Source organism: Aythya ferina (genome assembly GCF_964211825.1).
Source record: "Aythya ferina genome assembly, chromosome: 13".
Lineage (NCBI taxonomy): Eukaryota > Metazoa > Chordata > Aves > Anseriformes > Anatidae > Aythya > Aythya ferina.
The window spans coordinates 17141026-17165882 of record NC_140311.1 but is presented as its reverse complement, the minus strand read 5'-3'; the positions used below and the strand labels follow the sequence as shown (position 1 = coordinate 17165882).

Genomic DNA, 24857 nt, shown 5'->3' with positions numbered 1-24857 from the left:
GTGAGGGCCGGGGGTGGCCCTGGGGGTGCTTGGCCCCCGCTGCTGCCCCCCCTGCGGCCGCGGGCAGGGCCCCAGCCCCAGGCCGCCCCCGCCGCCCCCTGCCGGCCGCCCTCCTCATTGCACCTTGTTTGCAAATGACGTCACGCCCCTCCCCGCATGACGTCAGCCCCCCCTCCGGTGATGTCAGCCTCCCCTCCGCCAATCAGCGCGGGGAAGCCGGGAGCGTGACGTGAGCGACCCTAGCAACAGCCCCCTCCGCCGCCGCCCAATTGGAAAATCGCTGGGGGCGGCAAGGAGCCAATGGGAGGCGGCGAGAGGGGAAGGCGGCAGGAGGCAGGTCTCCCTCAGCCTCCCTCCGACAAGATGGCGGCGGGGCTGGCGATGGCGGCCCTAACGGCTTTGTCTGCTTCCAGCGCCTGAGCCCGGGCCCGGCCCGGCCCGGCCGCCCCGAGCAGCGGCGGCGGAGACATGACCGCGGAGCCCATGAGGTAACGGCCGCCTCCCGCCCGCCGCCGCGGCGACAAAAACGGCCGCGAGGGGATCGAGGAGGACGAGGGGGGGAGGAGGAGGGAGGGAGGGAGGGGAGGGGACCCGCGCCCCGCTCCCGCCTCACGCGCGGCCCTCGGCGGCGGCGCCACCGCCCGGCCCGGCCCGGGGCTCGGCGGCTCCTCGGCCCGCCTGGGGCGGGGCTGCGCTCGGCACGGCCCGGCCCGGGGCTGGCGGAGGCCGGGCAGGGGGAGGGGATGGCGGCGGGGGGCCGGGGGAGGGGACGGCGGCGGCGGCGGCGGGGAGCGGCCCCTCAGGCGGCGGGGCGCTGCCCCCCCGGCCCCAGGGGCTCCCCCCTCACGGCGCCTGCCCCGCTCCCGGGCTCCCCGGGCCGCCGTTGGCGAGGGGCTGCGCGAAGTCCGGCGGCCGCCCGAGCCCCTGTGGGAGGGAGGCGCCATGTTACAGCGGGACGGAGCGCGCTTTGTGTGCCTGAGGGGGCTCCGCGCCTTGCTGACAGCCGCACGCGTGTGCGGAGCGGCCGGGGAGGCACAGGGCTGTGCACAGGGGGTGCTGCGCTGCGTGTGGCTGCCGTGTGGTAGCGTTAGGGCGAGCATCACGCAGCCCTGGTACGGAAACTCGGGTAAACTTTCCCCTCCCTGTGTGTTTGTGCATCCTCGCCCGCCTCGGACCTGAGCAGCTCGCAACCACCGCTTCGTTTCAGCCCAGACTTAGGTGCCAAAACAGTAGTGCTGTGCTCTTGGGTACAACTTGTTTTTACAGCCTTACAACTTCAGAGGACATTATATACGTGGACTTCACAGAAAACGTTTACAAGGCGATCGTCATCGTTGCTGGTGTTGATCACATGCTAGGTGCAATTCACAAGCATTACAAATACGCGTTATGTGGTGCACGACTCCCCAGCAGCTAAGTTTGTTCGGCATGTTGTCTTCATTTTGTAAGACAGGGATTGCCCATCTCTCCCTCTCCTTATTACTCCTCTTCTTACCCTGTGTTCTTAAAGTACTTTGACAGCTTAAACCAGTTTTGTGTTGGATCGATTATTTTATGTGTAGACTGAAATACTGGTTGACGGATTTTGCTTCTTTCATCTCCAGGCCTTGAAAAATCAAGGATAGAGCTTGATTTCTCCGTAGCAAAAAGAACTTGCCTAATTACTGACTGCTTTACAGTCGTAATTAGTGTTGCATGTTCTGAAAAACACTCTTCCATTTGGACCTCTCTGCTTTTTACTTTATCATGGCTGTTGTATTTTTTTCCCATTTTCCCATATTCTGTTTTGTCTTCCTTCTTTATCAACTTCTTGTTCCTGGTCTACATCATGAATGTGTTGTACTTAACTCTTTCCGTGCTCTTAGATTGTCATTGGCACAAGAAGTGGCATGAATGCTAAGAGGCTGCTTTATTTTATGCTTCAGTGGAATTAAGAGGATACAGAAGCTCGTACCTTTTCCACTCAATTTTTCAGATGACCTGCAGACAGAAAGGTAAATGGGATCGTTGCAGTGTTTCATTTGTAAACTCAAAGATCAAAAAGTACGTACGAGGTCAATTTGAGATTGAATCTGTCCCACATAGTAAATGGGCCTTGACAAACTACTCCGTAGTAGTCTGGCATCATATTTTTTGGTGCTCCAGAGTTTTTTTTTCTGTTCATGAACTCAGTTCTCAGTCCAAATGTTTTTGGTAATCCTTATCCCACATGGAGCTCATCTTGAAGAGTGTAAAAACAGTTCTGTGTTAGGAAGTAGGCATGATTTTGTCGGATGCCATAGGGTTTGTGAGCTGATGAACACATTGCAAGGGCTTTCTTATTTATGTCCTTTCTTATTTATGTCAATTCAAGTTCTAATAATACTGGACTTGGAGAGAATGAGAGGGAAAAGAAAAGCACCACGAAGGAGACCTTGATATGGTAATATCTTGATGGAGAAGCAAAGGTGTTCTTCCTGCCTTTTGTTCACACGCAGACACACACGGATGCACAGACATACTTCTTTGCTCCCATTTTTAGCAAGGCCTCGCACACGCGCACACACTTTGCTCCCATTTCCAGCGAGACCTGTTGGCCTGGCAGCTGCTGCGTCGGTGTCGACCTGCACGGTGTCCCTGCGTGTTCGTTTCAGCTTCTGTTTAAGAAGTGTGCAGAAACACAGCTAGGGGATTGTTGGTGGAATTGTTTAGAGGATGCGCAGGCAGTAGAGTTTTTGAAAATCTCCCATTACTTCTGGAAGACTTTTCCTGTTTAAAAGTAAAGTAATTGTTCTCTACTAGTTCACTGATTCTGGAGCATTCGAGTTACAATATAGGAAATAACCTTATTTAATTATAAGAACCTAGGAGTCTTCTGCATCCAAATGAGAAGTTTGGAATGCTGAAAAACACGATGAGAATTGGAGTAACTGACTAAGAAACATAAAAATTCCTGCTTCTGTAAACGTTGATGAAGATATTTGGACCACAATTGTATATGAAACTTGATTTTATTTTATTTTTTTAAGAGTGGAGGAATTTTTGTCATAGTAACCGGACCTGTTCCTACCATTTTGGAGATCATGCTGTATAAGCACAACAATAGAAAAAGAAGAAATTTTGGATCTTACTCTCGCTTGGACTGTCGAGGAGGCAGCGTAGTGATACCAAGTAATAAGCTGGTAAAATAAACTTCATGGCAACTTTTTTTATGCATTGGGCTTTCCAACTTGCAGCTTTTAAGTTTTTGGGTCACTTGAATGTCTTTGTCCGAAGTGCCTGTCACTACAGGTTGTATGAGGCGTGCTGCTGAATGCCACAGTAATCTAACAGGAAGTAAGTCCGCAGTAATCGTCCTCCTTCTCTGAAGGTGCATGGAAGCTAGCAGTCTTCCACACAGCCCTGTGAAATGGGCGTAAGCAGATCCGTTGCTCTTCAAGAATCAAAACATTAGGCTGGCTGTCATCTTCTCTCCGAGATGCCCGTGAGCCAATGCGTTCACACTACTGAAGTGAAATTGAAATCCCTCTGAAGGAGAATCCTCCTGCAGGGGCCGTGTTGTTTCTGTTTCAGCATAGCTCCATCTCGTAGGGTTTTGTGAACTTTATCTTGTGGTCTCTGTAGGGGTTGACTGAAGGTACCTTCATTCTTTGTGGAATAATTTGCCGTGGTACAGGGATACCTTGACACTGTTGTAACATGAAATTCCCATTTTCATTACAGACGAGGATAAGATTCCACGTGCACTCGCGGCCTCTGCCAGAAGGGAGGAAGAGCTGGTGCTTTTGGCTTGCGTGTAACCCGCCAAAAAGAAAATGTCAAAACATAAAATAATACAAACGTGTTGTGTTCTCCAGAAAAAAAAAAGCCTGTGACAAATGCTGGGATCACTAGATATGCCTTGTATGAACAGGGAAGCCTAGGGATAGTGCTGAACCTCAGGAAATCATGTTTCGTATCACTGGAGTTGGTGCCCGTAGGTGGTGTGGAAGTACAAATTGGTTCATGGATAGGTCACTGCACGTTGTTCTGGTGGTGAGTCAGGAGGGAAAAGATGAAATTGACAGAAAGTCAGTGGCGAATGTCATAGAAGGTTTTATATTGACTTCCAGAGATGGTAGGTAAAGCTCTCTAATTTACTAAAGAGAGAGTACTAAGCTGTCATAATTAGTTATAACAACTAGCCCCAGGCAGTTGTCGTGCAAGATGGATGACGGATTGATGGATGTTGTTTTTTAATTATTATTTTTAAAGAAAAGGAGTGAAACTGAAAATCAAGACCTTGATTTCCCAGGTTGTTGCCAGGTGTCAACTTCAGTGCAGTTTAGGCAGTTCATTTGTCTGAAAGCTGCACAGTTGTAGGAATTTGTCTCAACACATCCAGCAGTAGAAGTCTTGTTGGGTGGATAAAATCGGCCATGTAAAGCGAAACAAAAACTTTGGCAATAAATTCGGCATTGTTAGTGGGGCAAACTGAGATGACTGTTACCTTGGAAAATGAAAAGCTTGCATTTCAGGAAGATGATAACCCTTAAAACCTGATAACAAACCCGATGGGGAGTATCTGGAAGACTTTAAGGAACATGCTTTATTTCTTATAGTTTGTAATGAATAAGGTCTCGTTGAGAGTCTTTGACAAATTCCAGAAAATGGAAGACAACTGAAACAAAGGAGAAGGCAATTCTAGAATTAGAGGGACGTGATGTCATGGGATGGAGCCCTTCTTCTCCTTTAAATGAAACATACTTCCACTTTTTTAGCAGTATTTTTTCTTGTAGGTTAAATATATGCTAGCTTCAGCTTCCTTTCCTGAATTAATGTATGAAGGTACTCAGTTTGCCATGATTTTTGTCTCATAAAGATGAAAACACAGTATTTAGGTTTTCAAAGGGTTGACTTCAGTCAGTGGTTTTAAGTTGGCAGACTGTTTTGCCATGGAAGTTAGAGACTTCCATATAGCAGTCAAGCCCACTAACAAAGGAGGTGTGTGTGTGTGTATTTAAAAAAAACAAACTGCACTTCTCACTGAAGCGTGGTAACTCAGCCAAATCATGTTAGGGTTGTTTGGGTACCGTCTAAAGAAAAAGAAATTGTGTAATTTTCCTTGAATGTGATAAAGGGTCTCTTAGTGACTTCGAACCATTCCCCTTGTGTGTCTGGAGAGAACTAATTCTGTTTGCTTGTCTGAGCCTGTTGTGCTGTGCTGACACTCCAGAGTTATTTCATCCACATCATCAAGTGTCTTGAACTCTGCTAGGTATCACTTGATTAAGCCCCTGTGGATCAGAGTCAGTTCTAACCCAAATAAGAGGGAACCTGCGTTAATGAAGCCTTCAGAACAGAAGCTGTGTGTTCAGTGACGTGCTGGTGGCCGCCTCTCCTCTCAGTCAGAGCTGCAGTGTGCAGCTATCTCCGGGCTGTGTTCGATCCAGTAAGTGCAGCGCGGCATGGGTCTGTCTGACCACAGGGGAACTCGTTTGCCATGAGAAAGGTCAAACACTGGAATTGGTTATCGAGAGGTTGTGCAGTTTCCACCTGGAGGTGTCCAGAGCCCGGCGGGACGTGTTTGTGGGCAGCCTGCTGGCGGGGCGTGGGGCTAGCAGATCTCCAGAGCTCCCTCCCAGCCTAGAGGTTGCTGTGCTCCTTTGTCTCCCTTACCTGAGCAGCTCCAGCCTAGCACGGCAGCTCAAGTTCATGTACTGCTGCCACTGAAGTTCATAAATCTCAGTTGCCTGCGCTTGCAGAGACGTTTGTACAATGAGCGGTGATTAGGGAAATGAATTCAGCAGAAGGAACAGCTACTTCTAATCTGGATTGGTTTCAGCACGTGTATCACCCCGATTGTTGTGCTGCAGTGGAGGGGGAAGGAGAGAAGTGAGCGTGGCACCAGGCGTTTGTGGGCAGGCGCTGAGGGTTTGTGTCCTTGGGCAGTGGGGCTGGGTCATGTCAGCCTGAACACACAGCGAGAACCCTGGCTGTGAAGCTGCACTCATTTTGGTGTGGCTGGTGTATCGATACAAGTGTTTTGCAAAATAGTCATCTGATTTAAGCTATGCTGTATCATTTTGCTTTGCTCTTGGAAAACCATTGCTGAGTTTAAAAACACCACCACAAAACCCAATAAAAGCTAATAGTGCTTTATGGCCCTGCCCTTGTAAAACACATGCTTGTGTTCAAGTGATACAAGAGGCTGTTTTATTTTCTGGTTATGTATTTTCTCTGAGAGAAGTAGGCTTTTTTTTTTTTTTTTTTTTTTTTTTTATGGCACTTCAGGTGTGCTCACTCCTTTTCTGATTAGGGAGCAGCTTCTTTTGTAGATTTTTATCATCTTTCTCCTTCTCCAGCAGTTTTGAGCCATTTCATTCCTGTGTATTCAGCCACAATGGTGATGCGCTTTTGTTTGAAACTGCTGTACAGCCTCTGCCCTTGTAACTGAAATCACGGTGTTGGGGCAAGTCTAACACCTCTCCTTTCCTTCAGGAAAATCTTTTCTGAAGGTCTGCAGGTGACAGAATGGTGGCCTGATTACATTCAGAATTAGGCAGTAGGACAGCAAATGACACTTTTTAGGGGGGGAAAGGGATACCTCCTAACAGTTTAGGATCTGGATGTTCAATTAAATGCATCGATTTCAGCTTTCTTTATGGTAAAGCAGATATTTTTAAAGGTGACCCTGTTAGTAATGCTTTAGAATTAGGAAAGGTTAGGAAAAATGGTTTCTGGTCTCCTTGAGAGCCTTAGATGCATCTCCACTAGCATTTGACATCAGAGGTGCCTTCAGTTGCGTTGGGACAGCAGCACCAAACCTTACTGTGTCCTAACATGCAGTCTGTTTTGCCTTTTCTCTTGCCATTGTCTTAATTAAAACATGCAGACTTCTGCTGTGGGTTGTGTAGTTGTCCTTCACAGACGGTACTGTTTGAAGGAGAGGATGCTAGTCTGCAGTTCAGGGGTTTGAAAGAACATCTGGTTTTAATTTTCTGTATTTTTTAAGGATTGTTTAGTTTTGTCCGCTTAATAGTTGTTGCTCTGCAGCATTTCCTTTCAGCTTCCAAAGTGAAAAGTAATTGGGATTTCACTTGAAGCAACTGTAAAGATGGATTAAAAAACTTGTGCCCTTGAACTACTTTTAGGGTGTAAACAAAGATTTCAGACGAGTGCTGAGTTTAAGGCAGTTGAGAACTCTCAAAGGAAAAAATCTGCAAGACGTATTTGTAAACAAACTGAGATGGATACGAAGCTGGGAAGGCTCCTGGACTGCTGACTGCCAGAGCCATTTGAAATTCAGATGAGCAGCACTTAGGCTAAAAGTTGGTGGGATGCTGTGGAAGAATGGGGAATTCGTTTGTTGAAAGGAAAATAGTTTTAAAATGTTCTTCTGGATCTTGACGGTAGATGGGGCATTCCCCACCTCTGCTTTCAGGGTGCCTGAGGAGAGCAGGCAGAAAACGAATGCACTTACAAGTTGTGTGATGGGGTAAGCGCAGGGGGATGGCGGGTGACAGCCACGTGGAATCGGGTGTGTGTCTTGGTTAGCTTAACGAGGATACCACACTTCCACCTCTTCCCCATGCCCCCACCTCCTTGTTCTTCTCTGCTCTTCGGCTCATTTGGAGCATCATTCAGCCTCCTGCATGGTTTGCCTGATGCAGACTTTGTTCTCCCACTGAGGGCCAGGCCTGTGCTGGTTAAGCATCCAGCACCCGCTCGGAGCTTAGGTAAGAAAGTGTGCTCTTGCACGGTAACTTCTCAAGGTCACAAATCCGGTTCATGGCCAAACCAATAATAGTAGGACACCTCTCCTTTCGTTCCTGTTCTAATTAGGCTGAGCAGTGTTGAAATAGCTCTAGAGTGGTGGTTAAGCTGTTTCTTTATGTGTGAGCCTGGAAGCTCGAGGAAATAGCGTAGGCACAGTTGATTCACGGTAGAGGGAGACTGCTCCCCTTAGTGCTCCTGAGCTGCTTTGAAGTTTTTAGGCTCCTCTGTATTTTTTTAGTACCCATTTTAACTGTTGGGATGAATCTATTGTGTCAATTTATGATAATACATTACAAGGAATAAGGATTTTGTGCGAAAGCATTGCCCTAAATCACAATTTCTTTGTGTAGAAGTATATTAAGTGTAAGGCCTTTACTTAAATTTGACCTATTACTGCTAATACAGGCTTATGGTACAAAATGCTGAATAATCTAGAGGAAAAGCAACCTGAGGAGGCTTCTTAGTATTAGTTCGTAGATTTTTTGGTGTGTCAGCACGAATGTTTTTGCTCGGAAAACAATACTTGTAGGCTAGTTAGGATAAGAGACAATAGCTGGCTGCTGATCGTGTTCCAAGTTGGTCATGAAGATGCACGCACAGTGTTCCGAGTGTTTTATGTTGAGAAAAATAGTATAACTTGGCTATAGTTCTCATTTTCTAAGATGTTATTACCAAAACAAGTTATTTATAAACTAAAAGAGCTTTATAAACTATATTCCACATGTTTTTTTTTTTTATTAGTGCCAAGGACTAACTTTGTGTTGCCTTTCTTTATATGCATTAATTCTTCACCTAGAAAGAAAATAAAATTTCTTTACATGCTTCTACGGTCAAATAATCCTGAGCAACTCTTCCATTTTTTAAAACTTCCTGTGGACAAATCACCATTTAAGCTCCTTTCTGAAGAGCATGCAGTCTCTGAAAGCTGAAGTGTGCGTACCACTGTCATCTTCTGCAGTGTTTTCCAGGTGTGCCCTCCATCTGTGACAAGAAGGGAAGCACAGGTCCCAGGGCTGGCAGTTGCATAGCAGCATCAATCTGGTAGTAAGAGCCGAAGACTTTTAGACAGACGGAGAGACCAATTTTAAGATGCACTTAAGAATAACCCAGGCTTTGGTACTGTCTTCCAGAGTTGCTTGAGCGATTGATGGCATATGGTCCAAAATTACAGTCTCAAAAGAAAACTGTCCTCATTCACAAAAATCTTCTCATGACAAAATGCAATTTTGTTTTGAGTCCTTCAGAAAATCATTTTAAATGATTTTTTTTTAAAGATGGATGCCTAATGCTGTTGCACAAACAGTTACTTTTCACTGTTTTAAGTAGTTACTTGAATTAATATGATGATGCCCTCTACATGTTGCTCAAGGGATCTCTCACCTGCATGCTTATTTTTTATGAAATGGGTGATTTTCCTTAGCAGTAGGAGTTAATTTGAGAGTCAGGAGTTAATAAATTTATTGATGGGTTCAGAAAAACAGTAGAGATGCTAAAGGTGAGAGGATTGAGTTTCTGATAAATATTCAAAAGATCCCACAAACTGTAGAACGGCGACAGAAAATCTTATTTCCTCGTACTATCAGAAGACTGTTTTGGAAATAATGAGGAGATTAGAAAACAGTGAAGAGAAGCCTCTGTCCTTTAACTGGGTTAACTTATGAAGCAGATAGTGCAGCTCAGCAGTTTGGGAAGCCGTATCTAATAGCAGATAAGGGATGATGACTCAGACATATCGGCTGGCAGATTTCGGAGAATTGATAGCGGCTGGGAGGGAAGCAGAGCCAAGCAGCCGAGAGTGGTGACTTCTGATAGCGGTGGTCTGGGGGCTGGCTGCCCTTGGCCCTGCTCTGGGACTTGCTGTTAGAAAAACAGACTTGTCTCGGGAGGTTGTAGAAGCTGTGGGTGGAAAAACGTCTGAAATAAGCACCATGAAATGTGAGGGAATAAAGTGCTCATCATGAGGAAACATAGGGGAAAAGTGGGGCCTTTTTACTACAAATAATTTACTACAAATACTACTTTTACTCTCTACTGAGTAGAGATACATGGCTACTGGTTCCTGGTATCTGAAACTGCCTTGTGAGCATTCCCAGGGTAGTACACTGTATAAATTAATTACGAATACTGGTACACAAAGATCATGGCATGATCTGATCGTACCTGGTTGGTTTTCAGCAGAACTAATATAGGATACAGTGTGTGTGTGTAAATGTGTGAGGTTGATTTATTATAAGGTTTGTGTAAGCATGTAGATTCGTCACACTTAGTGTACCTGTTATTTACATTGTAGATTAAAAAAAAAAAAAAAAAGCTGTTATTTGTAGAGTTTTATATCCCCGGAGATTATTACTTTTTAAATAATGAAGTCAACATTTTATTTTTTTTTACCTGTTCAGCTTCGTACTGCCTTAGATTCTCCTTACAAAGTAGAATCTTAAATTAGTTTTTCCACTATGTTCACGTCACAGTAGCATTGCAACTCAGATTTCCTTGAATTTTTTAAGTCACTTTTGTCTAGCTTAAAACAGTTTAAAATATATTTCTTGTTTCTGTTAACACGTCCTTAGTACTTTGTCAAAAAGGCTGCACCTATGTGTTTGTGTGGTGGTGTTTTTTTTTTAAACACAATGTTTAATAAGACTACGTCTTTTTTAAATTTTCTTTGATATTCTCCTTGTGGAACCAAATGTTTGGGTGATAATTGTGTTTCTCCTGTAGGTATGTATTAATTGGGACTTCCCTTTTCTTCTTTCAGGCTTGCTGACTAGCGTAAGATCTGTAGCTAACTTCAAGTTCTACTTGTGTTTTGACAGTGAAAGCAAGTTGAATACATTGGTGCAGAAACTCCATGACTTCTTGGCTCACTCATCGGAAGAATCTGAGGACGCAAATTCTCCTCCAGCGTTATCTAAAAACAAAACCATAGGTAAAAAGACACTTTTGTTTTCAGTTTGAACATACACATGATTCTGAAGTCAAAGAGCTTTGTGTTGTGATTTCATTATATCACACTTTGCTGGGGCAATTATGCCAAGTCCTAATGTGATTTAATGAAGTGGCGACATCTTGATAAATACGTCTAGCCTTTGATGCAATATTTCTTTCAGTTATGAATGTTTTCTCACTGTGAATAGAGCTGATACTGGTGGTGTATTCTACCTTCTGTGAAACCTGAGAAAGCAAACATGCATGTGTTTGCTGTGGTAGGGATTCCATGGTCAGTTTTCCTCAAGGTTTAAGGGCAGTATTTTATTTCTTCTGCTTAAGTAAAGCTTTTGCCATCCATCTAGTTGAGGAAGAAGTTCTTAAGGTTATGCTTCTGTAATTACTTAAAAACTACTTTTACATTTAGTCTGGAGGCATTAGAAAACAAACAAACAAAACCAACAGAGTGCTGTAGTATGTCAGATTTGGTGTTAGAAATTTTTACTTCCTAGTTGGAAATCAGTAACAAATTGTAAACGTTTTATTTTAGTTACAGTCATTAAAAAAAAAAAAAGTGAAACTATTTCATAACAGTACCAAGTACAGTTTGTTTCCAAATTTAACTGGGACTGGGTACAGGTATACACCTTTTCAGACTCTGCTGTTCCATGAGCTAAAAATTGTGCTGAAATGATAGGGTACAGGAGAATGCGAGTGTGTTGGCCGTGCTGTGGAGTTCATTTTCAAACTGTTGTCACAAGTAATAAACCTGTGTGTGCGGCTTTTCATTCAGTGTTTCATCTTGAGAGTCTACTGCCATGTGGTGCTATCTGCCTTGTGTCAACGTCTGATTAAATGTTAACACTGGAGAAAGTATCCCACGAATAACTTCTTAAACAGAATAATAAATTAAACTGGCGGAGATGTACATATTTCCAAGTGAGATTTAGCTGTGGAGCATACTGTTTTGAAAGAAATCTTCTGCTTTTATCCACTGTGGTTATGAAGTAAAATTTGGATACTTGCCTCAGAATACACATTTACTTTGAGACAGAGGTACGCTGACTAATTAAAAGCAGACATGCTTCAGTGTTGTTTTTGAGATTTTATTCTTTAAAAAGAGAACATATTAAAGTTGAAAAGTCAAGAATTAAATATTAGGAAATGCCAGAATTAACTGTGCAAAGTTACTTCCCCTCCCAGCTTTCTGTGCGTAATTTTAATGTCTCTAGGAACTACACTATATATATATATATATATGTTTTACCACAGAATGCCTATCCCGTGTAAATACTGGACAAGACTGGGGCCAGATCAGTTGTTTATAGTCAGGGATCTCATAGTGTTCCAGAATTTGGAGGATATATGACTTATTAACTGGGGTGTTGTAAGGAGAGAGGTGATGATAAAGATGAAGATGGTTAGCTGTGGCTCGAAGAAGCTGGAGCACGTCCTTGCCACGCACACAGGTCAATTGAACACAGCTCAACTGAAATATGAAACGGTTGCTCGTTGAGCACTTGATCTTGTGCACTGCTGTGGAGTTAACTGTACTGTGATGCTTAGGTTGTAGGAGCGATAAGTGAAATTACACTGATAAGACCCTGATTCTGGCTTTTCTTAATTTTTGAGCACTTGATTTTACAGCCTTAATAATGTTTCTTTATCCTCTCTGCATTCGAATCGGATGTCTCCCTCTACATTGCGTGGGTGCCAGCAGGAGGATCACTGAGAGCGTAGGAGAGACTGACTTCCTGCTCTTGTTTCAAGTGACCGGCCCTGGAGCAGCAGTCACAGGGGAAATCCTGTGCTCCCCTAGCCCTGGAGTGGATGGAGCATGTGCAGTTTGGTCAGCGCTAGGAGCTGGGAGGGGATGCAGCATGCTCGGTCATAATGCGGGGATGGCGCATGTAGAAGCTGAGATGAGGGAGCATGTTCAGTTGCTTTCGGGAACAGCGCATGGGCAGCCAGAAGGCAGAATCCGCAGGCTTTATCTACCAGAATCGAAGAAACCTGTACTAAGCATATACAAACTGGGTTATCTTCAATAGATTTAGTACTTGGGCAAAACTGGTCAAAAGTAGAAGTGAGGCAGGGTCCCATCTCCAAAGGAAATGGAACCCTTCTGCCAGATTTCAGGTTCTCCCCTCAAAATGGGGGAAAGCCACTACTATTCCGTACAGGAGATTTTATGTATTGAAAGGGGGTGGGGGCAGAAGCTTTGTTTATCTGTTTTGATTCCCCTCTCCAGCTTTGCATGCAGAAATGGCCGGATAATTTAGGCTAAATTGTTTGGGTACATTTTAGCCAAAGTCAAATACTCAGCATGCAATTTTCTATTTATTTATTTAATATAAAATACTATAGTTTTAGTTTTCCCCCAAGAGTAAAGGATCAGGAAATAGTAAGTTGCAATACCAGCAGTCTCATTCTATTATCACAAAAGGTAACGATACTCATCCTTTTAATACACTATCACTATATTTGCATGTTTTTTAGTAGTGCATCTATTAAAATAGTGCTATTGCTATGTTTTTGAGCAACTGTGTATGAGTATCGTTAAATCACTGAACTCCCCTCCATCACCAGGACGGGTGCATGGAACAGGTAGTCATAAGTTACCTGTCTTTAGGTTTTATATTCCACAGGTACTAAGATCAAGAAATGAGAATTCTCTATCATACACTGATTTTTGTGTGCAGTTCCATGATCCTAGAGTTAAAATGGTGTTTTTAATGTCAAAACATGTAAGAAAAATACTTAGAGGTTTTTTTTTTTTTTTAAATACACTGACTATTATCCTTGCATATACAGCTGCACTCTCATTTCTTCAGCAATGGGAAGGCTCTCTTTCAGCCCAGCAGCAACTTAAAAAACTGAAAGTAATTCTGTATGGTTTCTGTGAGATTTATGCCATGCAGTCAGCTGTGTTTTGCTGTTGTGCAAAGTTCTGTGAAAGTTACACAGTCATCTGTATTTACACCGATGAAATATAAACAATGCTATGAGATGCAATGTGAAGAACTGCTAATATTTCTTGCGTTTCAGTGGATTTCTTTCCTTTATCTCTGTAGGTAAAAGTAGAGAACCTGAGAGTAGTCCAACATCAATGGAGAACAACAGAGAAGAGGTAGGAATAAAAATGGTTTTGAATTTCAGTTGTATGACTAGTACAGAATGAATGGTGTGGGTGTGTAGGGAACGGAGTTCACTTGGTTGCTGTTTACAATAAATGCTTAAAGAACCGTTGTCAGAATCGTATGCAGAAAACATTCTGTCTGCTGAATAGAAACTTTAGTTGTAAAATATTATAGAATGGGTTTAAAAGTAAATTTAAAATTCTGAATGATGATGTGATTTAGGCATATGCAAGCCATCTTGCTTCTCCCTCATCCTCTTCTTTAAATTATTGAAATACACAGGTTTACTTGGATGATTTCTCTGTTTTTTTCTGATGTACAATAATTCCTGGGTAAAATGTCTCTAATGCACTTCAGAGAGTTAACTTATGCTTACCTAAAGTGTGCAACTGCATTTTTGCTAGGAAACACAGTGTTGTTAATTTATTCAGACTGAGTGTATTGCAAAGTGACTTCTTTTTAAAGAAATTCAGTTATTATTTTTCTCCTTAATTCTGTTCTTTGATTTGCTTGTAAACAGGCTCCTATTTAATTTTTGCTTAAAAGAATTGGTCTCCCTTGTTTACACTCGCACCATATTACTGAGATAACAATAGATGCTCACAGAGCTGTGTAAGCTACTGCAGCACTGAGGTGCTGTGAGGAATCCCAGTGACTTTTATAAAAAGTGAAAGTGTGCAGCAGTACAGAGACAGGGAGGTGTGTGTGCTCAGTGTTGTTTTACACTGTGAGGTGAGTTAGAGCATTCTTCTGTGCACTAATCGCGGAAGAGTTACCGTTGCGGCGAAGATGCACAGACTCAGAGGCCCCAGACCTGTTTGTGATTCCGAATGGTCATTGATCTGACCTGTTCTTTTCCCTGCTCCAGAAAGCTGAGAACTTACAGCACATTGGTGGGAGCTGACAATTGCAAGGGCAAAATTCCCTCAGTTTCATGGAGAGAGTGCTTGAGATGTGCAGTTTATTTCTGTGAATGTCTCAATTTAATTTACAGCAGCACTCTCTCTTAATTTCTCTCAAGATAGATGGTTAGTGAGGTTTGTGGGCATTAGATTAGTGACTTAGAGTTTGGTGACATCTATTTTAAAATGTGTTTGTAAAGGAATTACGACTCCTTGGAGTCTTAAGTCTGCTTAAACTAAATCTGTGGGTTTTGGTTAACTGAACTGGCTTGACTATTGAAATTGTGTCACTTCTTATTATTGCTTCTGTTGATTTATTTTATTTTGTAAGAGCCGGAGACTTCTGAGATGTTTCGGTGGTGTTTGAGTTAATGTAGGAAGCTTGTTCTGTTGACAGGTGTCATGGTCACAATGCAGTGACTTTTTTTTTTCTTCTTTTTAGGGCAGCAGCTCTTCAGAAAGAATGAAGTCCTTAGGATCATCACGTTCAAAAAGGTTGGTTCGGAAAAGAAAAGGAAATAAATTACTTTTAGTCCTATGGAAGTATTGCCAAGTCTTTGTACTATACCAGATGCTTTTGGTGTACACCAGTTTAGGTCCACTAAGTTAACAGAGTTCTGGTAAAACAAATGCCTTATAGCACATTTACAATTCCAATAGTCTTTCAAGGTCAAGAAGCTAAGATCATAAAGCTATTTTTTTATTTATTTATAATGAGATTACAAGATTATCCTGCAGCTTCGGGCTCTTTGGGACAAAGGTGCTTATACAATTACTTTACTCTTGCTCTTTCAACACATGGGATTCTCCCAAAAAAGTAAGCTAGGGCATACAGAAAAAAAGCTTCATGTACCTTATTAAGAGACTGTAGAATCAAAATGTGCTAATAACTTGTCCTGTGCAGCAGCTGCCATTTGCTGCATTTCTGCATAATCCCTTTTTGCTCTTTGTTATTAAAAAAAAAAAAAAAAAAAAAAAAAGTATGGAGTTAACTGTTTGCAGTTTGAAGAAGACAAATTATATGTGACCTAAATAACAGCAGGCTTATTCTAATAGAACTCCTCATTTTTACTCTCAGCTGATGCTCATTCAGGTTATGTCCTTCATGATTTTTTTTATTATTCTACTATGCTATGTAGATAGGTGAGCTCTTCTAAGTGCACAATTTGAGCATCTTCCTTCTTACTGCTCTTAAGCGGTATATATCTCTTTTCAGTCTCATATTTATCAAAGTTTGTTTATTGTATCATATTTGCTGGAATTAAATAACACCCTTCATTCTTCCTTTTTGTATTTGGCTTGATTCTGTATTTGCAAATGTGGTTTCATATTTGATTTTAATTTCTCCCTCATCTTCTGAATGCAGTCTCCTGATAAACTTTTTTGTTTATATAATTTTGGCAGTTTTGTTTTTGCTTCCTGTCTATCGTTAAATGTAGTGTCCCTCATGTACTTACCACGCTGTGCCTGATACTGAAAAAACCAGCATCCTGCACTGACCTAAGGAGTCTTTGTTACCTTCAGTAATACCTAGGTATTACTGACAATTATTGAAATTAAACTATTTTTTTTCCCTGCCCTGACATAGTGTATTCCTTCACGTTAAGGTGTTAGTTCTGAGTTACTTTTGTGTGAAATTCTGGAGACTGATCTCTATATTCAACAGTCAGCTTTTTAATTTCTTTCTGCATTTCCTTTATTTCATTGCTAGTGTCTCTTCTGCCAAGCTGCTTTTTGTCATTTGCTCATATCTGTGTGTTCTCTTCGGGCTGCCTCTTAAACTTAGAACCATGTATAACATTTCTGAGTAGACATCCACTTGGGTTTCATTCTGGCTTTTTTTTTTTTTTTTTTTTTATAAAAATGTGACTTCCTGTATACCTTTTTAAAAGCATGTGAAACCTTGATATGACCACAAAACCATACAGCAAATAATGTGAAACAAAAATCCTTTATTAGTGTATCTTCTTATTTTGCATAGGAGGGAAGAGTTCCTTGTCCTAATAAGAAAATTACTGTAAAGCTTACTTACTGTAATAACTCAGAGCATCCCCCCTTGTGCTTTAAATGAATTAAAATAGAGGTTTCCCCAATTAGCTTTACCTGTATCACAGGATGTACTGTTTGTCACAGCATGGTTTTTTTTTTCTGTCTGTGCAGGAAACCTACAATTGTGACAAAATACGTTGGATCAGATGATGAACAAATCTTAGATGAGACTGTAAATGAAGATAATTCAAATGAAAACTCAGAAAATGATGTTGATATGAAAAGCTTGCCTAAAGGTAGTTCATGTCTTTCTTTGTATCTGAATTCAGCAAATTAGCGAAGATTATGATGCAGTGTAAATATTTAATTAGAACGCACAAGTATTAGTAAAATACCTCTTCTAGGTCCTGTTGGCTTTTATGTATAAACATTCACATTCACATACACGTGCACACCTCCCTGCCCGACCCCTGCACAAACACTTAGAAGACGAAGTCCTGTTTCCAAGCACCTTTAATTTTGAACCCAGCATCCTGTAATATGTGGATATGCCAGGATGTGCTGATGGCTTAATTTCAGATGTCTATGGCCATGTGTACGAAACCACCATATAGCAGAGAAAATATTTCTGTTCTTGGGTAGAAGTCTCAAACTCTGTCACTTGCAAGTCTTACTTATTTTACTGTTCTGTCTTTGGAGGAGAAATAGATCAAAAGAAGTAAAAGTGAATGTGGGGGGAAAAATTTAATTATTAAATCTATTTTTAAGCAACCTTTTAAATAGTTGTTACTATAAGCTTTACATCCTGTTCTTCTTAACTATAGTGTGATTTTGATTAATCTCCATTTCTTACCTCTGAAAGTTACAGGAAACATTGGAGGGACTGCTACTGTTTTACTCCATGAGTAGCAGTCATTAAAACAGTCACTTGAAAATTACTTTTTTTCAGAATGTTGAATTATTTCCAGTGTCCTCACACCAAAAGTATTAAAACTGAGCTCTAAGTAGGAAAGATGTTTTTTAATTCACATAATTTTGATTATTACTGGTCTTTGTTTAAATAAAAAGTGATTTTCTAAATTTTACTAGGATGAAAAAAGGTTTTATTCCATTGTTCTTTTATTTATTTCATGCTGAAATAAATTAAGATGAGGGAAACCGGATAGAAGGGGGAAGAGAGAGAGAAGAGTAGTTACTTTTAGGCTTCTACTAGATTTAAGTGACCCAACCCAAGCTCTTTAGTTGCAGCATTGCACTGCAAATTCCTGTACTGATAAATTCCCAGCAGTTTGATAATCCACTTCTGCACATATCCCACCAGGACAGAGAGCATGCAACTTGCTCCTCATAGCCTTTGGCTTTTGTCCTACAGTTACAAAATCGACACAGTTTGCAGTGTGTGGTGTTTAATTTTTTTGTGCTGTGAACACCTGTGCATTTGAAACTGTCAACAAATTGCACTTTTTTTTAAAGATACTATGTTGGCATTTATTTAAACAAGACTCTTGCACTTCATTTGGATGTGTAATGGTTTCCAATTTCTAAATGGAATTATTCTAGGTACAGTGGTTGTACAGCCTGAGCCAGTGCTGAATGAAGACAAAGATGATTTTAAAGGGCCTGAATTTAGAAGCAGAAATACCGTTAAAATGAAACCCGAAGCTCCCAAAAAGCGTGGAGGTAAATACAATTTAAAACATTTATTAAAACGGGTTTAAATTGCTGCTTATGACCACATTTGGTACATCTAAAAATTGTTCATATTTCTAATAAATTATCCTAAAAATACCTCCACTCTTCTGGCTTTTTGTTCATTAAGGATTCTAGCTGGCTGAAATTAGCCTCCATTGCTGCCCCTGCAATGCAGCAGTGAAAGCTAAGATTAGTTCTCATTACACTTCTTATTTTCAGTAGCTATAGGATGCATCATTAGGTACTCCATATGGACCCTTCTTGCTTTGTATTGAGAACAGTTGCTTGCTTGCAAGCAGGTGTTAATGGTTCCTTTTTTAAGGAATTCTATTGGAACAGCATTGGTAAGGGGATGGTCACTGACTCACCAAGAAAATGATTGTGTTTGAGCAGGGGCACGTATAGACATAGCTACCAATCAGTGAGCTAACAAGAAAGCTGAAGCCTCTGAGAGAATTCAAAGGCTTTCTCTTGTCTATTTTTTAAACTTGGGGGAGATTCCCCATTAGTGTGCCCTTATAAAGATTATTTTGGAGAAGCTGCTTTGCTAGCGTGGTTTTTCATAACCTCTACTAAAACTCAGGAGAAGTTAGGTAGCTTCTAAGGATAACAAATTCCTCTCTCTCATATTTTTCCAAAACTTAAGGGGGTGAGGAGGGAGTTACGTACAAACTAGCCAATAAGAAATCAGGTATTTTCTTTAATACTCCTAGCAGTACCTTAGTTCACACACCAGCAGCAGTACCCAGGACCCTAACTTTTCCCATTGTGTCGTTTGAGATACTCTCTTTTAAAGTCATTGTAATTTTATAAGTGTTATTTCTATCATATGTGGTTGATGAGAAGTAAAACACAACTGCGAGGAAATTTGCTTGTGCATACACAAGCATGTGTTTGATCACATTTTGAGCACTAATGCTTTCTCTAAGTTATTTGTCTTTGAAAGTTCGGTGGTATTAATGGAAGACATCCTACTTAGCATGTAGGGAAATACTTTTTACGTTTGTGTTTATAACAGTTTACAAGAGGTCCAACTGAAATCTTCAGGGCTATAATATCAGAAAGCTAGGACTTCTGCTTGAGCTTTGTGGACTGTGTGCGCATCCTCAGGACAGTTCATAACTTGCCCTTCCAGCTTTAGTTTTCTGACCCTAGAGAATTTGAGGGCCCTCATTTTTGTATGTGGACTGGTTACTCGTGTTGGTGCCTTGCAGAAGACAATTATTTTGGAAGGAATAGTAAGAGTTACAGACCATGCCTTTACCCAGGGCAAACTCAGCTGTATTTGTGTCGCTGCTGGTAATCTTTGTATGATTTATTTTTAAAGCTCTCCCATATATGTGTTAAACTTGTGTTGACTTTGAATGAAATGGAATAGGTAGTGCCTTCTCCTTAGTTGTCCCCATTTCCAGAACAGGAAGAGTAACCAGGAGAGAGTTGTGGCTACAGCCTACCTCAAGAACAGCTGGATTAGGAATGTGTCTAAACAGTTGTGCAGAAAAGATAGTGTCGATCCATTTATTCTGCACCTGCTGCATGCAGCAGGCCTAGTTAAAGGACGTGGCCCTCTGCCTCTCTCTTGCTGCCACAGTGAGGTGCCTGGCCTGTGCACATGCAAGATCAATCATTTATGGATTTAAGCAGGCAAGCATGTAGTCCCAGCTGCTTGACATCCTGAATTCTATGCACAGCATGAGTAAATAAACAAGAACAAAAAAAATTAAAAAGAAAAAAAGCCAGTGCATCTTGTTTTTTTTGCAGACTGCATCTACACATTTTCATTAGGAGTTACGTGTCCTTTTTATGTTAGAAATGTCAGTAGTAACGGAACTCTCTTGCCTTTGTAGCATCCAAATGGTCTTACCCAGCACTCTTAAAAGGCATTGTGTCAGTCCTTATTTGCAACTTCTGTGTCTGCAGCACGGTTATGGTTGTGTTTTTACTAACAAACTCGTTAGGAATTCCTAACAAACTAGTTAGGAATGTTTTTTTTAAAGTTGTTTCTCAGTATTAATGAATAAATAGTTACTTCATTTCTTCGGACCTCTATCATTTGTAGTAGTAATATGGTTTACAAAGGTTTGCCTCAAAAATACCTTTTTTTTTTTTTTTCTAGTGCTAACTTGCAGATTTTAGGAAGAAGGCAGTATTTTATCCCCTCAAATTTGTAGAGAAGGTGGAAGTGGCTTGGGACTTGATAGCGAATAGCTTGTTCTCCCTCCATTTCTTACACCCAGTAAGGACAGTGCAGCATTTGGAACAGACACTTGAGCTTTTGAGGTGATATGGGATGTTTTGAAAATCTACAAGCTCTGCAGTACATGTGTGATTGCATGCATTGAAGTTAAAATCAACACATTTTGCATTCATAATTTCAGACCTGGTATTTTCACTGAATTGTAAGGATGTATTAGCTGTTCTCACTGAACTGTAGTCTATTTGAGATTGTGCTTCAGGAGCTACTAGCTACTAGCTAGTAGCTTGTATTGTGTATATGTCCACTCAGTTCCTTAACATTGTTCTGTTGGTGCTTGGTTCTTATTCTGTGTAGTAGTTATTTTTTTATTGATAGTCTGTACTCAGACTATAACCATGAAGTTAAATATTTGAGGCAATTTCCTTGTACTACTTACTGAACATGACAGCAAATGGCAAGTCACAGTTAAGCCTGTATCAAACCTCTGTCTACTTGATCCCAAATTAAGTTTTTGACAGCATATTAATTTAATGTATAAGCATTCTCAAATGATTTTCCTCCTTGGAAGCATCATTGCTGCTGAAAAGAAAAGAGTCTCATATCTCACAGTATTAATTAGTTGGTTTAATAGCCTGGCAGAGAGCAAGCCTTCCAACCCTAAGTTCACTGCCTTTAGAAGTGAGCTGAGGGATTAACATAGAGATGGTTTCTTGACCAAATGTATACGTGGCACCAGAGTGGTACAGAACTAAGAGAACAGTCAGCAAGATGTTGAGAACGTACGTGTTACAGCAAAACCGTACTTTAAAAACAAGAAGTCAAGAAGGGAACAAAACTGAAAGAGGATTTTTCAGACATTATTTAAAAGCATTACATATACCTTCTGTAATGGTTTCCAGTCTTTTTCACTGAGAAACTAAAGCTGTGTGTGAAAGAACCATCGTAATACAAACCGTGTTCATAAAATTCCATTTAAAGAATAAAAGAGGAAGGTTATACAGGATATCAGGGCTTTGAAAGATTTTTAGTGATGACTTGCATATTTAGGTGTGATCTCAGGAGATGACCAGTTAATTCAAATTGGGTCTCCCAAAGGAAAAGATGTATTTTGATCCCAAGTGGAGTATAATAATTAGAGGAAAATTCTTCCAATCTTTAACTGGTGAGCAGTGCAGAAACATCTCTCTGACACTGGGTGGTAAAGAACGTAACAGGCCAACATACTGTAAGAAAATGAAATAGATATACAGATTTCTTTTAAAAAATTAATAAAAAGAATTAATGTGTGGTTTATAATCCTCTCTATAGAGGAAGGACTACATGGAATTGTAAGCTGTACAGCTTGTGGGCAACAGGTGAACCATTTTCAAAAGGATTCAATCTATAGACATCCTACACTGAAAGTTCTTATTTGTAAGGTATGTGGTAAACAGTTCTACAGTTTGTACTGTTTGTTTTTGTTTGAAATGTCATATAAGTTGATTTGGGTGGGATTTTTGTGGGAGTAGTTCTTGGTTTTTAGCATAAAAACCTTTCAGTCATCAGCTGTTATAATTAAGGAAACTAAAGCAGAAAGCAACAAAAAATATTTTTGTATACCTCAGTTAAACTCATTGTGATTTCTTTGTAAGTTATTTTTACAGTTTTAAGACTAGAGCATTAGTGATGTTAAATAGTCTGTCTGAAATTTCTGCTACTTGTATTATAAGGACAAATTGGATTCTGGATCTCCTGGTAAAGCACACTGTATGTAAAACACCATCAGAGCAACAAGCAGAAAGCTAGCTTCAAAGCCGTCTCAGTTTCACTGACATACAGACTCAGGACTGTCATAATTTATGGCAACCTCTGTAACGATTATCTAGTCCCTAGCCCTAAGCTAACATCTGGGTCTTCAGCTACATAGCTGATGGTGGCTTCAGTTGGGTTGTAAGTTGCCAGCAATGCAAGAGATGAGGAGCAGGGGAGGAAGGAACTGGCTTTGCCTCCTGTTGCAGAGACCTACCTTTGGATTTTCAAGGAGACAGAGATCTCTCTGTTACATATCTCTGTATCTGTAGAGATTCTGTATTTATAAAGATAACTCTGAAGATACAGAGATAGATTTGTGCATATTTAGCGTTCCCCTTCTCTCCTGCTTCTCCCCCAGATCCCAAATAATGTTAGGCATTTGGCTGACTTACTGTCTCAGACGTGTCCATATAGTCTAATATTCTGGCTCATTTCTTCTACTTATTCTGGCTTGTTTCTTTTATAAAGCGTGCTTCAGGCAAATTAGCTTTCAGGATGACTGTTTTCAATCTCCATTAGAGTCCTAACTCTTTCCAAGACTTGAGAATCATTGATATGTAACTGTACATGTTCTTGTGATACGTGCAAGTATCCAGTTCAGTTTTGAAACTTGTTTAGGTTGTTGGGTTCCCTAACAGCTGACTGCGTTCTGCTAATTAATGATGTCATTTGTTGTTTCCCACAAATTTTCTGTATCTTTTCTTAATTGAACATGGCCATACGTTAATGTGTGAGAGGGGAATGGAAGTCCCTGACCTGCATATTCTGTCTTCCATGTATTCTTTCCTCCTGCTTAGGTAAAAAGCCCTAGACTTTCCAGTTTTATTTCAGAGAATGTTTTCCTTTGACTTTAAGTATACTGCTGAGAGTCTAAACATCAGCTTATATTGTTGGCTTTTCTTGGTGTTCGGGTGGTGTATAACTCTGTATTCCAGATCACTTCAGGTGGAAGTCTCTTCTGGATTCTGAATTCACTGGGTGTAAGGGCAGAATTTAGCTGATAGCTTGTATTAATCCCAGAAGTATAAGTAGACCTTCAAGTTTAGGAGAACTTCCTTTAGCAATGATTGGAAAATGATTTGAAAATTTGGTTTAAAAACTTCAGCACCTGAAGCCACTGCTACTGCTAGCTGAGTTGCGTGTATTATTTTCCTCTTGTTACCAGTTTTTTAATTAAAATGCTATCTGCACCTGGAAATTGAAGCCTTCGATGTTAACATCGGGATGAATACTGAAGACCTTTTTATTTAAAATCGTACGGGATTGATGAATAAATAACATAGAGCTGAAAACTAATTTATGTAGGATTAAGTGTATCAGGGAGACATGGTTTTCTTTACTGTGTTGTTGATGTCCCTAGAATGTAGGCAGAAAATCTTTCCTAAATTTGAAGACAAACATTCAGTTCATGTTCTAGAATATGCAAATATGCAGTCATCAAACAAAAGCCTGTTACATAACTTTCAAATAAACTTGGAGCTATCTAAATGAGTGATGATTTAGGACCTGTTGTACCTATGATTCTTTTTTCTTTTTAGATTAATAATAAACATTAAGGGGTAGAATGCTGAATACCTTTCAGTTGGTGCTTTTAACGGTCTGCTCCTAGTGCATGTTGAAATCATATGGCTTACTGGAGTGCATTTGAGATTGAATGAAAAATTCCTTGTTCTGTCTTTCGTTGTAGACTTGCTACAAGTATTACATGAGTGATGACATAAGCCGTGATTCAGATGGAATGGATGAACAGTGTAGGTAGGTATATAGAACCTGAATAAACACCCCCAGTTCGTGTTTTCTTTCTCTTGCATTAATGAAATTATTGAATAAAGACTAGTACAAAAGAGCTTTAATTAACAGTTGTTTCTTACCAAGAGGGTTTTTGTAAATATTTCACTGTTTCTTTTAATAATGAACAAGAAAACATTTTATAAAGAAATATAGTAGTAAACACTTGCAAGACAACACATTTTTAACTAAATAGCATCTAACATACAAATATGTCAGTTCAAAGCTGGGGATAAAATATGACATTTGAAGCCTTGTGAGACACAGTAACTTTATTTTTCCAGATGCATCTCCCACTTTTGATATAAAGTATTTTTATTGTCTACCTGCCAAACATTTAAATGAGTAATCCAGTGAAAATTGCGCAGTTTGTGCTGCTCAGTAGCTTTCATATCAGTCACTTCTCAGGTCTTGGTTGAAGACCATGCAATCTATATGTAGGTGATTTTTTTTTGCTGTGTATGTGCACTAGTAATATACCAGCTAAGCCAGAAAAAGATTTAAGCTGATTATTTTGCTCTAAAACAGAAGAGAAAGACTTTCTTAATTCTCATAAGAAACATGGAAAATCAAATTTAATTAGTTTTGGTTTTGCGATTAAGATGAGTGCTGAAAGTGTTTGGATATTTCTGGCCCTTTCAGCTTTTTGAACTGTTGGTTGAACACCTCAATATTCTGACTTTCTAATTCAGTTAA

At 40.5% G+C, this 24857-nt stretch overlaps 1 protein-coding gene across 14 annotated transcripts in view; it reads left to right on the top strand.

Moving 5' to 3' along the window:
- The first annotated feature begins 307 nt into the window (after nucleotides 1–307).
- Nucleotides 308–24857, top strand: part of ATRX (ATRX chromatin remodeler) — an 85098-nt gene continuing 60548 nt past the window's right edge. For 2 of the 14 annotated variants that reach the window (XM_084535039.1, XM_084535033.1), the window contains exons 1-8: nucleotides 9768–9831; nucleotides 10493–10663; nucleotides 13737–13792; nucleotides 15147–15199; nucleotides 16865–16989; nucleotides 18254–18373; nucleotides 21891–22000; nucleotides 24061–24128. In XM_084535039.1, coding sequence (XP_084391165.1) covers nucleotides 9783–9831; nucleotides 10493–10663; nucleotides 13737–13792; nucleotides 15147–15199; nucleotides 16865–16989; nucleotides 18254–18373; nucleotides 21891–22000; nucleotides 24061–24128 — 752 coding nt within the window. In that variant the 5' untranslated portion in view covers nucleotides 9768–9782. Of the gene's footprint in view, nucleotides 489–1872; nucleotides 1995–9534; nucleotides 9673–9703; nucleotides 9832–10492; nucleotides 10664–11701; nucleotides 11719–12379; nucleotides 12512–13736; nucleotides 13793–15146; nucleotides 15200–16864; nucleotides 16990–18253; nucleotides 18374–21890; nucleotides 22001–24060; nucleotides 24129–24857 lie in introns of those variants that run through there. The other 12 variants (XM_084535044.1, XM_084535043.1, XM_084535046.1 and 9 more) reach the window with 12 other exon arrangements.